At 52.1% G+C, this 14,570-nt stretch overlaps 1 protein-coding gene across 15 annotated transcripts in view; it reads left to right on the forward strand.

Annotated features, from left to right (window-relative positions):
• SCMH1 (Scm polycomb group protein homolog 1) overlaps window positions 1-14,570 on the forward strand; it is a 69,811-nt gene that overhangs the window by 19,566 nt on the left and 35,675 nt on the right. For 12 of the 15 annotated variants that reach the window (XR_013941785.1, XR_013941786.1, XM_080566858.1 and 9 more), the window contains 5 exons: window positions 1,746-1,814; window positions 7,155-7,225; window positions 7,827-8,061; window positions 11,346-11,434; window positions 12,405-12,648. Coding sequence is in view for 13 of the 15 variants with exons in the window: in XM_080566858.1 (XP_080422984.1) it covers window positions 1,746-1,814; window positions 7,155-7,225; window positions 7,827-8,061; window positions 11,346-11,434; window positions 12,405-12,648 (708 nt within the window). In the remaining 2 variants the exon portion in view is untranslated. The remainder of the gene's footprint in view (window positions 1-1,745; window positions 1,815-7,154; window positions 7,226-7,826; window positions 8,062-11,345; window positions 11,435-12,404; window positions 12,649-14,570) is intronic. The other 3 variants (XM_080566869.1, XM_080566859.1, XM_080566868.1) reach the window with 1 other exon arrangement.

Raw genomic sequence — 14,570 nt, forward strand, 5'->3', positions numbered from 1 at the left:
AGCGTGACCCGTGCCGCGAGCGCTCTGCCCTGTGCTGCGGCAGCAACACCCGTGTTGTGTGCAGGTGGGTCCCCGTCCTACTTACCTGCTTCTCCAGCAAGGCATTGAACTTTTGCCTTTTTTTTTTTTTTCTATTTGCCTCCAGAAATTCTTGCGTTTTCCCCCTTTTTCTGCCTTTGCAGCCTGCTTAATGAGGATTTTGCATGGTAAAGGTTCACAATAAAACGTAACTCCACCTGCAGAACATGGCAGGAGGCAGCTCTGAGCACACAGAGGCTGCTGCAGAGCTACCCTGAGCGCAGCGTTACGCATCCCGGAGGCTTTTCTGTTTGTTGCATGTATACCTGGTGTCCTTTTGCCTTGCTCTCACCAGGAGGTAAGCAGGGTACTGTCTTGCAAGGGAGTGCAGTTACAGGAAGGGTTTCCTTCCAGCTTTTTCATTCATTTGCCTCTCTCTGAGGAGACTCTGGCTGGTCTACCTCTAATGGTGCTGTGGCCATGCTCCATATGGCCCTCTTGTTCCTTTAAGGGATGAAGTCTATATTAAGTCTTCCTGTGCATTTTGCTGAAAAGAACATGTCATGAAGAGAAGACTGCTAAAATAATGGTCCAAAACCAATTTTAAATGCCTTAAGATTATCCGCTTAGCAGCAGCTCATGGCCTGCCTCTTTCAGCTGCTTCTCCGAGATTTCAAAACTTTTTTTGCGCTTTTTCTGTTTTCTTTCTTGTTCCTTCCACAAGTAGTTGCTTTTCACGGGGACAGATTTTGTAGAGCACTCCCAAATTCTTTTTTTTTTTTTTTTGTTGGTTGGTTGGTTTTGTTTATAATAGCCTATAAAATGCCTTGTAAGATAAATGAGCGGGGCTGTAGCAGCTAAAAGCGCTCGTGGGCACGCATCCGTCAGCCAGCAGCACACGGAGGAGCCCGCGGTGGGCTGCTCGCTCGGGGCAGGCTCTGCCATGGCACGCTGCTCTGGCATCCCTCCGTCCGGCTGAGGGCTGCCGGAGGGGACGAGCATCGCCCGTTTCTGGCCGAATCTGTCTTCCAGAGCAGTCTCGAGAAGTTCTTTTGCCCAAAGCTGTCGTAATGAAGACAGCTCTGATGAGATGTCCATCAGAGAGCCAGGGCTACGCTGCTGCCCTGGCGTGTGAGAAGGACGCCGTGGAGCCTGATGCTGTCCCTGTTGGAGCGCTGTGCGGACGCTGGGAGAAGCGCTGATGAGCCCCGGCACTGGAGAGCGCCGAGGCTTTCGCTCCCTGGGCGTCTTTGTGCGCTCGTGGCTGGCCGCAGGAACCCGGAGGCGATGAGCGAGCTGCGATTCAGGCTCCCCTTCGGGGCGCACGGCATGCATGCCGCTCGTTTGTAGCGACCCTGGCTTTTGTCTCTCGTGAGCCTTGATAGCTCTTCGTGCGCTTTCGATGATGAAGGTCTGTCAGTTCGCTGGTTTTCTCCTTTTTGCTTGCCATGGCAGAAGAATATTGGATGGTGAGGGCTAGGCAGAGGCTGCAGTGCAGAGGCCTGGTGCCAGGTGGCTGAGCTGGACGGAGGAAGGAGATTTGGACAAAATCTCCCTGCTCTGGGCATAACCTGCGTTACCCGGGTTTGTGTCAGCAAGAACAGGGAGGTCATTTCTCTCCTTTGAGGTGGCCCATGCCTGCAGAGCAGGTGATGTGAGCTGCTAATGTTGAAGAGAGCGTTGGCTGGCTTCCCTCACTGACATGACTGCTTTATTTCTTGTCTCAGCCATAGACTGGAAAGATGGTAAAAAGCACAAGTACAGCCGCCCGTCAGAGTCTCCCTCCCAGTACCAAGGTAAGACAGCATGCTTCCCTTTCCCTTCCTTTTCTTTCTAAAAGCTTATGGAGTTGGCTTGGATCTGGAACTACAGCATGCCAAGTTAGTTTACAGATTAAAAACTGCTTTTGGGCAGTCCTCATGTGTTTAACTCTGACCACAGTCAGCAATTGCTGAGAAGATGTCAGGGCAAGCACTCGGCTGAGGCAGCTCGTTCTGAAATCAGGCAGGATCGAATAGCTGTTTCTTCCTGCCCAGCCGTGCATGCCAAATGGGTGGCTCTGCCACGTTTTTACACGTGTCCAGGATGTAGAGAGCTTCTTACTTCTGCATGAACTTCTCTTGGCGCTCACGGCGGCGGCTGCTGCCTGCGGACAGGAGCCCAGCGAGGCAGCCTGGCGCAGAGGCAGCGGTGTGTCCCTTCGGGCAGGGCCGACGTGCTCCCGTGCAGGGCACCTGCAGGTTGTTCAGGAAGCTGCCAGCTCCTGCTGTCTTTGCTGGGAGGGATGCAGGTGACTTCCAGTTTTATGGAACGTATGCAAGGCTTGTATTTTACTTATATTTATCTTAGGACGGTGATGTCGGTATTTCCCACCGAGTACAGAGCAACAAGAAGCTAAACGGTTTCCTGAGCTGAACCACTTCTAACAGGAAGCATGTGCTTGCCCTCATGGAAGGCGCTCCGTTGTTTCTTAGAGCCCCTGTGAGGACCGGAGCGGCCGCAGTGCCTTGGGGCTTGGCTGTCCCAGACCCTGATTCAGGGCGGTGGCTGTGGGTCGTTGTCAGCCCTCACCGTTCTCCTTCGGGGCATCTGACCTGTCCTTACCTACCCTTGTACTGAAGTCCCGCGGATCACGGTTTGGGAAGGTCCTTCTCCAAGGGCAGGCAGTTCTTTAACACCTCAGATAAAGTCCTGGGTCCTGTGTCACCCCACGCAGAGCTCCAGGTTACATTACAGGGTGCTGTCACAGCTCCCACGCGCTCTGCGTGGTGTCCCAGCAGGGCGTTGGGTGCTGCGCTGCTTTTCCCTTTTTGCTGCGCTGTTTGCAGATGCCAGAGGGCTGGCTGCTGTTCAGAGGCAAGTGCAACCTGAGACGGAGCTTCCTGTGAAATTCGGGGGGGGTGCGCGCCCGTCCATACTCAGGCTAACCGTGCACACCAGTCTCCACACCTCACTGCATCTCAGGGTTTCAGAGCTAAGGAGGAACTACTGCAGACGTGCTTCTGTGTGTGCGCGCGCTCAGTGGGCGCATGGCATAACAGCAGAGATCAGACATCAGCCCCCTTCCAGAACCTCTGATCAGAGCATCACTACCGCCTGCGCGGAGCTTGGCTGCACGGCGAGGGGTGTGAAGCTGCAGCAGCTCTCTGGCACGAAGCGCCCCGCCGTCCAGGCTGGAGGGATTTCTGCTCAAAGCTAAAATTGAACGGGAACACCTCTGAGAAGCAGCAAAGCAGACGACGTGTTGGTGTTTGAAATCTATTAGTTTTGGCTCACGCGTTCTTGCATTTCTTGTGAGCAAGGCAGTGAGTAAGCGGTATCATGGTATCAGCTGGAGCTGTTCCTGATGGAGACCGTGCGGCCGGGCTGCCAGTGGAGCGGAGTGCCTGGAAAGTAAAGCAGGTAGGAGGTGCAGGAGCTGTGCCGTCGCGCTGGGAGAGCTGGCCCCTCAGAAGGCTGCAGCCTGGTGTCGGGGGCAGCCCCTGTCACCTTTGGGTCTGCGAGCACAGCCGCGGCTCTGCTACTTTTTGTTCTGAGTTGGCTCCGACTGCGCTGCTTTCATGTGCTGCCTTGACGCTAGTTAGCAGACACACATATGGGCTGCAGACCTTAATGGGATGCCTTGATCTGGGTAGGGCACGCTCTCCTTCACAGATGTGACCTGAAGCACACATGTATCATTTCACTGGGATTGATGACCCCTCGGGAGCTGAAATGCTAATGGAGCCCAAACCAGGCTCGGTTAAAGATACAAACAGAAACTCCATCTTCATTTAAATTCTGGGCAACAGATCAACGTTAAATGCAACATGATGAGAATACAAACACAAGGGTGCAGAATTGCATTGTTCACAACTACTGTAGTTTGACCCCTTGGGTGTGTGGAGTGTTTTGTTTGTAGTAAATATTTTTAAATGTTAAGACATCAGAGCCCCAGTCTGATGCTCTGCCCGCAAGTAATATCTTCCTTTGGCATTAGCACGCAGTAAGGCACTTTCCAAAGGCAAGCAAAAGTGGCGGGCAGTTGTCCTTAATAGGCATTTTCACAGCCGACTTACAGGGAGCCGTACAGGTTTGTAATCCTTGGCTTTTGTTTAGCTCACAACTGCAATTACAGCGACGTGGTGTTTCTCATTAAGCGTCCTTCTCTTGTTCCTGCCTGAAAAGAAGATTTGATGTACGTTTTACCGAGGAACACGGTCTGGCCAAACAAATGATCCCTCCAGCCTGTAGGGGTACGGCGTTCTCTGCAAGGGGGTGGCCTAAGGGGAGGCAGAGGCCAGGGAAGACAGAGGGTGATTGTTGGACCAGTCGGGCACCTTGCAGGTACTGCTGGAAGGAAGCCGGCAGCGAACAGGGGGCAAGCGTTCCCCTTGGCTTTGCGGGGCAGGAGAGGCTGTCGGTCCCTGCAGACGGTTCTGTCCTTGGCGCCCCTGCCCTGTCACCAGAACGAAGCGCTGGTTTTGCATGAAGCAAAGCCGCTTACTGGGAGCTGGAGAAGAGCCACCAGCGTTTTTTGACCAACACTCAGAAAATACTCTGCAGTGCTGTCTGCCCAGGCCAAATAAGAAGACAAAAACGCCCTGTCCCCCCACAGCGAGACACCTGATTTATTGACGTGTGTCAGGGCTCGTTCTCTGCTCCCTGGTTAAAAAAGCTTGAAGAATCTCCTCCTTTTCTCGGTTTTACTGACAGCTCTCCCTTTGTTGTAAAAGCCCGACTTTTGCTGTGTTATGCCATTTTCCTCTTCCTGCATTGTTAGGTTGAAGTTGATCATATTTGGTTATGTTTTAAAGCACTTTGAAATTCCCAGTTGAAAAGCATTGTATCATGAGCTAAACATTTTGCCTGAAATCATTTAAAACCGTTCCAGCATTCTGTGAAGGGAGCTGTGCCGAGGCCGAGGTGGTGCCCTCTAAGCTCAGTATGCATTTTCTGTCCCGTTATGAGTAATCCTGCAGCAGACGTGCCGTCTCTAATTGTGATTGTTGTGCTGGTTTTACGGAAAGAAATTACCCTCTGTAAGCAGGGAAGGAAGGCAGGTTTACCTCTGCTGTATATCCTCTGTCTTTTTGTTGGGGTTCGGCGTCTTTCTGCTGCTCCTACTTTTCTTTGCAAAAGAAGTCATCAGAAATGTGAGCTGTTAGTAGCTGCAGTTCTGCTGTGTGTGTGTCTTCATACGGCGGTTGAGTCCCAACAGGCTCTAGAATTAATCTCAAATAAGTTCCATGTCCAAACACTATTTTTAGAGGCACACAGCTGCCTCAGAAATTTACTGCTCCTGCAGGAATTTTACAGCATTGATCTCGACTGCAGGGTGAGCCGTTGCAGAGAGCAAATGGCCTCGCTTGGTTCGGAGTAAGTGAAAAGTGGAAGGATTAAAACCAGAACTAGTTTTAATAGTGAGGGATTGAAACCAGCTGAGGGGAGGATGAGCTGTAATTTTTTTTTTTTTCTAAATAAAATTGTCAGAAGCAGCTGATGCTTTTTAAGAGGCTTGCTGAGGCCCCGAGGCTTGCACTCCTCATCCTGGTATCACCACCGGGTGCTCTATGGACACGGGCTCCAAAGGGCTGAGACAAGCCCAGATCAGGACCCAAACTCAGGGGTGGGGAGCAGCACGGTGCTTCATGGCAGGACTGCTGGGCTTGGCGTGGAGTCCTCCGTCTGGGTTTGCTGTGGCTCTATAGTGACTACACGTTATTCACGCAAAGAGTTTCATGGAGTTCAAAAGCGTATCTTCAGTTAAGCCCCCCGAAATTCCTGTTTGTGAGAGCACCGCTGCAGTGAATCCTAATTTCTTCGTTCGCCCCCGTGTGAGACTGCTGGCTGAAAGGAAGCGCGCGCCCGCGGGTGGGATGGAGAGCTGCTGTCAGAGTCTGCAAACGCAACGCGTTCAGCCACTGTGGCAGCAAAACTGTATTTTTTCTGTTCTTTACCACTGTATTTAGAAGAGCGCTAGTTATCAGCACGGAGGTGGCAAGAAAGCAGTGTTTCTTTTACTTATTTGAAGCCGGTGGATTATCATGCCCCTGGGGCTTCTGTGCACGGGAGGCAGAACTGAAGCGATGTGTGCTGACCCCGGCGCCCGGATTTTCAGAGGTGTGGTATGCTCTGCAGTAGCTGAAATGGCTCTTAATGTAGCTTTTGTTTTGAAAACAGACTGATTAAAAACTTGACACGAATAGGGGAAGCGGTAGCCGCTCTTTAATTGTGCTGCCACCAATGCTCTCGAAATGACTTGAAAACAGCGGTCTCCTGGGAGCCGTTCGGATGAATACAAGCTAATGTCATGCTGGAAGGATCCTTTCCCAGCTGCTCAGCTTAAATGGCAGAAGTCATGATTTGCTTGGATCATGGGAGCTTTTAATTCCTCATTTAATAACAGGTTTCCCTGGGTGCCATATTGCTTTCGCCGTCGCTGCTGTACGTGAGAAGCGGTGCAGGCGTGATAAAAGCAACGCTCGGGGGAAGGGGCTTCGCTGTTGGGTGGGGGCTGCTCTGCTCCGTAAACCCCCGTCCTGGGAAGCCCTGCTTCCATCCTGCCCAAGCCGCGGACTTCGTGCCCACGTCAGGGAATGAATCGCTGAACTGACCTGTCCGCTAATCATTTCTGCAGGGGGGCTGGTACCCGCTGGGAGCTGCCGGTTGGCAGGGCAGGCCGTGGGCATACTGGACGGGAGAGCCACAAAGTCAGCACCTTGCAAGGTTTCTGTCGCTCTGGGCTGCTTTTAGCTCTTTGCCCATAGTGACCGTGCGTAATCCCCAGGCAGAGCAGCGTTTAATGAGTGATCCTTAAGGGGCAGTTGTCTGGCGGACTCCACGGATCCCCATCTGTGCTGGGTATTTTATGGGAAGATGCGGGCTGTTATCCTCGCTTTCTGAGACCCTCCGTCAGCAGCACGGAGGCAGCGCGATGCCGGAGGCAGCGCCATGCTTTGTTCTGCCTGTCAGCTGCAGTTGTAAATCTTCTGTGGTCACAAACATCAGAGGATCGTGGTGAAAACACGTTGCCTGTGAGCACCTCCTCTGTGAGAAGTGGAGAACTGCTGGCTCTAGGACTCCAGCCATCTCTTTTCTGAGCTTTTTGTCCATCAGATCCTATTTGAATCCCCCCCCCCTTTTTTTTTCCTTAGGTCACTTCACCTGGGAGAAATACCTGAAAGAGACATGTGCCATCCCAGCTCCTGCCCATTGCTTCAAGCAGGTAAGAGGATGAATGAAAACAAGAAATCCAAGGGAGATGGGTCGTTTGCAACCCAGGAGTTTTGTGCCTGGGGTGGCCCCTTTTTTGGCAAGGAAGACGCTTAAGGATAACAGAGCCTTAATAGAAATCATAGTGTGCTGAAGCAGAGATGAAAAAGATAAGTTTAGGCACTGCAAATGTTAACATAGCACAGAAGATTTAAGTCTCAGATGTGAACAGGTGAGGACACAAGAACAGTTTTTTCTCTGCTGAGCACAGGCCCTTGGAGAAAATGTTTCGAGTAGGCTGTGATACAGGTTCTGTTGGGTCCCGTCCAGCAAGATTTCCTGCAGAATTCACCGGTTCTGTAGGAATGGAATAGCAGCCCCCGGGCATCGGGTGCTTGAGTACGGAGGTGGTTGTGCTGGATACATGGGGATACAGGAGAGATCTGGCATGGCGCACACCAGTCCCAGCAGAGGGGCAGCAGCACAGAGGAATATCTGCTGTCAGTCTTTGGTAGAAACAATTTTCATCATCTTAGGGCTTCAGCTTTTGGACTGAGGTGGTACCTGTATTGGAACTCCTGGCTCTAACTGCGTCCCCGTTCTTCTCTTTGCAGTCTTACACGCCACCTGCAAACGAATTCAAGATCAGTATGAAACTAGAAGCCCAGGACCCCAGGAACACCACCTCCACTTGCATTGCCACGGTGGTGGGTCTGACAGGCGCTCGCCTCCGCCTGCGTCTCGATGGCAGCGATAACAAGAATGACTTCTGGCGGCTGGTGGACTCTGCCGAAATCCAGCCCATAGGAAACTGTGAGAAGAATGGAGGGATGCTGCAGCCTCCACTGGGTGAGCAGAAGTTCAACTGTGCAGCAAGCACCTACATCATCTGTGGGGAAAAACCTTTTTTTATTTTATTTTTTAACATTTCTGTGCTTGGGACAGAGACCCACAGACTGCCCACGCCTACCACAGTGATGTAGAGCAGCCCGGTTAGCTTGGGCTGTTAATCAGATGTATTCCACACCAGGTTTGTATTTCCACGTGCACATTGTGTCATGGATGGGGAGATGCGTTGGAGTGTAGATGAAAGTGCTCCTGGCACTTAGATGAGCTGGTGGCTCGCTTGCAAGTGAGCAGCCTGCAGCTTTAGCACGGGCTTGGCACGTGCTGACTGTGCTCTCATGCCTTCCGAAGCTCTCCCTGTTGCACCACAAAGGAAAAACACATTTTCCAGCCATTTGTGTGAAAGAGTCTGAGAGACACTTAAGGTTCCCAGAGGACACAGAAGCAAAGGAGGGGCCTCCAGAAGTTGTGATCACCCAGGGGTGTGTGCAGGAGCAGGGAAGGCAGAGCTACTGATGACCTTTCCTGAGTGATTGGCAGCACATGAACAAGATGCATCCAGGCTGGTTTTTTCTGGGAGACGCCCCACAGTCACAGGGGCAGTGCTGGCACATAGCTCTGGCCAAGGCCTGATTACAGGCCGTTGCCTGTTGCTGTAGGCTTCTGATCCTGCTTGCAATTGCTGTCACGTCAAAGCCGTGTTTAACACAAAGCAGCTGCCGTCCAGCAGCACGTCCCCAGCACCTCCCCTTAGAGCAGAGCACTGTACTGACATCCGGGTAGAGATGCTTTGCTGGGGAACTCTAAATCTTGATGTAGAGAATAACCAAGAGAGCAATTAGGGCTGAGGCATCTACTGTATCACTGCTAGTCCTGACACTGTGATTTCAAAAGCATTTAAATTTTCATTCTTGCTGTCTAAGTGCATTTGTGCCCAGGTGCCTTAGAAGCAATAGCAGGTTAGCTGGAGACCATCAGATGGGAAAACATGATGATGTCTGAAAAGGCTGCCAGTGATTTAAGTCCTGTATAGAATGAAGGGACGGTTGCAATATTTCATCTGTTTGTTTATTTAATTTTACTCGGCTACAGCTTTATAAATAACCCGAATAGTCGAATAGTTCTGCCAGTGTCATCCCCAGTTAAACACACACCTGTTTTTTTTTGACAGTGCTGAATAACGAGCCGATTTGCTGGTTCTTTCCTGATTAAGCAGCAGGATTAACCTGCTTTTGCATTCTGCTGCCAATTGTTATTGAAGTGTCTTCATAAAACACTTTCTGAATTAGCACACCCCCAGATAATATCAAGCTGATCTATAGCGATGGAAGAAACCTTCAGTGGAATACCTTGAGTTAGAAGTATTTTTATTTTTTTCTGGAGCATCATTTGTGAGCTTTGGTGGAAGTAGAGTATAAATTGCAATGGGACACTTGGGACTGACCTTTCTGAAGGAAAAAACATCCGTGAGTGCATGTTTTGCCACGTCACTCCAGACAATGCCATGCGTATGCAAGTTGCATTACGCTCTTTTTCTTCATATTTACTAGAGACAGAAGCTGCTGCAGCTATTAACATTAAAGCTGCTGCTTTTCATGTCACCTTAATGCGTGCTGCTGTCCATTTTCAGACGTCTCTTTGAAACCCTGGTCCCAGGGTGCCGCTCACACCCCTGGTGCGGTCTGCCCAGCAAGCACAGGTGCCTGCCCTCCCCGGCAGGGGTGGGTTCCTCCTGTGCCTTTTTTGAGTTTTGCCAGCAGATGGCAATAAACGTAATCGAGTCGCAGAACAAAACTGATTTTTGACCATGCCGGAGGAGCAGGTTAGGCTAGTACTCGGTGGAAGAAGTCTGTGTCCAGCTCTGTTCTGTGTCACCTGCTTAACCCTGGTCCAGATGAGAGTGCTTCTCTTGTGCCCAGCATGAACAGCAGTAACAAGTAGCTAGCAGTGCAGTTGTCCTTTCTGCCTGCAGAGTGCAAGATCCCAGGAAACGAGGTGAGGAACTTACGCTTTCCTTGTGGTGTTTTCTGTGTGCATACAGAAGCTGCTGCTCTCCTTCTGTACATGGATAATTCGTATTACCCCGAAGGTAATAGTAACTCTATTACCCAAGGGTCATTTCTGCCCCCCTGGGAGCTTAGCTCTCTCAACCAGAGTGGTTTTCCTTGAGCTGGTTGTGTTCTGGTGGTTGAGCTCTTGCAAAACTTTGCCACATTTATCGTTGTGGGATGCCTTCCGTGTAGGTCCAGTCCCAGCGTTACCTTCAAAACACCACAAACACAGGAAGTGCAGTGCCATGTTCAGCTGAACGGCAGAAACTGTCGGTGCAGGAAGGTACAGCCTTGCATTTAGCAAAGATCGTGTTGCGTGATATCTGGAGATATCTTTGTGCTCATACTTTCCGGATCTGTGTTTTCTGTACATTCAGGTATCTCCTCGTCATCTTCAGTGGGACACTACATGCACAGGGCTGCTGCACGTCAGATTCTGCCACGGTTTTCATCATGTGCTTCTGCTTTCTCTCTGATCTTTTTTTTCTTGTGTGCGTGTGCTTTTTCAAACACGACAGTGTGTTGGGCTCTGGCACCTCTGGGATTAATACCACAAGCCTTTCTAGAGAGCAGGTCTTATAACAGCAAAGGGTGTAGGAAGAGCAGGGCTGACCAGTGGACACAGAGCTGTTGTGCAGTTGTGTTCAGTACCATTGACTCAGAGCATGGGAATTTGCTTTTTTCTTCCCATATGCCTCTTCCTGTTACTTCTCCACTTCTTTCACAGAAGGTGTCGAGCCAAAAGTTGCCATCCTTTCTCTTTGGTTAAATGGTTAAGTCTGTTTCCTAGCCAAGTCACAGCCTCTTCATTTCTTCAGGTCAGCTTGCTGGCAGCTCACTCCCGAAAGGTGGAGGGGGCCACCCAGAAGCTGAGATTCCCTCCTGAGGCAGACACTTCATAGCCTGAGCACTTGCTGATTCACGTCTCCCCTGTAGCAGGATCACTGAAGCTGCCAGCACCAGTGCTACGCACGATGCCCGTATGGTCAATGTACAGACTTTTGTTATGATAAGTGAAAATTGCAGTCAAACATCCATTTCCAGATGTTTCTTTTCAACAACATAATGTTTCACGTTTGGAGTGTCTGGAAAAGGTCAAGCCTGACTCCTGCTTTCAGAGGAGGGTGGTGTGGGATCACAACGTGTGCCCGCTGCAAAGCTCCCGTCGGGGCAGGCATGTGTGGCGGATCCAGTGACCTCCCAGCCTTACATCCATCTCTGCTCCCTTCTCTGCAGGCTTCCGGCTGAATGCCTCCTCCTGGCCCATGTTCCTTCTGAAGACTCTGAATGGAGCAGAGATGGCTCCTGTCCGGATTTTTCACAAGGTATCTTACTGTTTGTGAAGACATCCTTCTGGCGTGTCCCCTGTACTGCAGAGCACCAGAATCACAGCCGCTTTCTCCTGGGAGGCCCGTTGGTCCCGGAGGAGCTGAACACGTGGCCCAGCGCTGCCACACGCTGCCTCCCCAGGGACACGTCCGTACCCTCCCCTGCTGCGTCGAGCAGGGGTCGGGGTGCAGACCGTGCTCTGCTGGGAAGGTGGGCTGCAACGCTTGGGCTTGAGAGATGTGCTTGTTTTCACCTGGGCAGCGGGTGCTTCTCCAATTCTGTATGTAAAAGTCAGCACCTCTCCTTGAAGCTTTTTAATGTACCAGAGCTTGCAAGGAATGCAGCTACCTCGTGTTGCTTGTGAAGCAACAGTGCAAGTATGAGTTCTCAGTTTGTATTCTTGCCCCCGTAGTGAAGGGAGAGGGACAGAGACCAGTCTGGGAGGCGTGTGCCATCATATGGGGTGGTTGGGGTGGTTTTACTGTGTCTCCGTAAAAGACCAGGCAGAGCAAGCCCCAGATAAGGATGGCTGACGGGTTTCTCATATATCTAGCAAAGCTGAAGGTGGGGAAAGACTGATGGAAAGAGACTGTCACATCTCAGCTTTTCCTGCTCTGGTTGAGATACAAAGTGAGAGTATCCTGCAGAGGCTCTTTTCGTCGGAGCTTTGTTTTCTGTCATGCATGACAGAGTTGTCACAGGGTGCAGTGTTAATGTAGCGCTGTCTGGATTTGGTCCAGCAGCCTGGTGATGATAGAGCAGTCAGTAACGGACTTTGTTGTCTCGTGAATGAAGAGGCACATGGCTGCATAGCTAGGCCAACTCGTGCACATCTAATCGGGGTTCAGATCTGTCCCACTAGCTCCCTTCTCCACTGCTTGTGGAGGTGAGTGCTGATGGAGAAGGCAGCCCTGGTCTGGGGAGGCACTGGCACTCGCTGAGAATATTTTCAACTTCTCCTCGTAGGAACCACCATCTCCATCCCAAAACTTCTTCAAGACAGGTATGAAGCTGGAGGCAGTGGACAGGAAGAACCCTCACTTCATCTGCCCGGCCACCATTGGGGAGGTGAGAGGTTCTGAGGTCCTCATAACATTTGATGGCTGGAGAGGTGCCTTCGATTACTGGTGCCGATATGATTCCCGGGACATCTTTCCCGTAGGCTGGTGCTCGCTGACTGGAGATAATCTGCAGCCTCCTGGAACAAAAGGTAAGGTCCACGTCGTTGTTTTGCTGTCTTTCTCATCCACTCAGCTCTCAAAGGGCAGCAAAACAGGCAGACGCTAGCAGCAAGGACATCTGGGTGCTGTCTCAGGCTTTCTTACCGCTGTTTCATGTGTGATGAAGGTACAGATGATGATACCTGTTAGCAGTGTAACACGCAGCCTGGCATCAAGGTGCTAGGCAGCAGCCATCTGGAAAGATGGGCAGCACGGTGGCTGTCTAGAGGGAAGGCGACGCTGTGTCTTGTTGTTCCATTCCTCTTCAGGAATTTCCTCAGTCTTTCCTGTGTCCCTAGGACACACAGAGACCTTTTCCCACAGGAACTGGGCTATTTGGAGATATAATAAGGAAATAACGAGAGAATTATCTGTCTTTAAGTAGCCGGACTGCGCCAGTTCGTACTTCTGACAGCGCTATCTTTCTGCGCCGTTTGCTGCAGTCTCTGCTGGAAAAAGCAGGTCTGAGTCGGGCAGTGCCTGCCGTGTTCCTAGAGCTGTGGTGGTTGGTTGGGGATGGTTCTGGGGAGCTTTCTGCCTTGCTGGTGCATGAACGCTGGCTGTTGAGAGTTTCAGCCATGTGTCTAGCTTGCAAGTGTGAGAGTTATTTGGGAACACGGGAGCTGGCACTGTCCCCATGCAGGTCCCTCTACCATTTGCTGGCTGGCAAGTCCAGCGCATGCCTGGCAGTGAAATTAAAAGCAGGAGAGGAACCTCCCTGCCCGAGCTGAAGGATTACTCAGGAAAGGCGTTTCTCTGATGAGACAGTTCCTCTTGAAGATCCAGGGTTTGTGCTAGTCCATCGGGCTGGTGCTGTCCTGCGGCCCTGTGGTGGCGCCAGGCCTGTTGGTGCTGCAAGGCCGGCGTCTGGGCTCGTGGCCCGGGCTCGCCTCGCGTGGTGGCCTGGTGGCCTGCAGGCCATGCTGCGAGCTGCCCTCGGCCGGGGATGGTTTCTGTTAGGCTGGGAGGCACTTATCGTGCTAAGGCTGCTTATCTTGGATGCCCGCGTCCAGCCGTGGTGTTCCCAGCCTCTCCTTCGCTCCTGACCTGGGGCCGGGGGCTCCTGCCCGGTGTCCCCGAGGCTCCTCGGGCACCGCACCGGGGGCAGGGATGTGTTGGTGGCGGGTAGGAGCTTTTGTGCAGCCAGGGGCGGAGAGCTCTGCCTCACCCCTCCCTGTGCCAGGGGAGGGTGCCCAGGATTCCCTGATCCTGGGGCAGCATGGTGGTGGCCGGGTGCCCTCTAAGAAGCGCTTGTTCCCCCTCACCGGCCAGTCGCAGCTTTCCCTTGTGTGTTCGCTCAGCCTGCAGGGACTCCGTGGTTCCTGCTCGCGTACAGAAACAGCGAGCGGAAGGCACATCTCCACGCTCCCAGCCCCAACACTTGCTTTCAGGCAGATTTCTGCTCTCGTTGGCAGGTATTTCAGTTGCTGCGGCAGCAGCAGGGACTGGCAGAGGTTGTGTGAGCCATGCAAAAGCGCCGCAAAGTCGGGATCGGCGTTGGCTTTGTGGTATTTTACTTTCCTCTCTGTGGCAAGATTTTCCTTTATCCCCGTCCTTTCCTGTCCCAAACTTTCCAATTTCCGCTTTGTGGGATTAAACCAAAAGAAGGGACTTCTGGGAACTTTCCTCCTCTTTCCCAATCTGAATTCCTCCCTTGTTCGTTTTCCCCTCAGCCCAGCCTTGCAGGAGGGCTGAGCTCAGCTCCCCCGGGGCCTGTGAGTGCTGCTCTTGGCAGGCCTGGAGGAGGCTTCACCGCAGAGGCATCCCCGTTTCCTTTAGCTCCAGGAACCGTTGCAGTAAAGCTTCCTGCTGAACCGAGGGGGTTCCCGTCCCGGCAGGGAGAGCCACCCCAGGACTCTCGGTATACCTGCACCGACACCGGGCTCTGCACCCACACCAGCCCCGCCGTCTC

The sequence above is a fragment of the Anser brachyrhynchus genome, assembly GCF_964034855.1.
Source record: "Anser brachyrhynchus genome assembly, chromosome: 24".
Lineage (NCBI taxonomy): Eukaryota > Metazoa > Chordata > Aves > Anseriformes > Anatidae > Anser > Anser brachyrhynchus.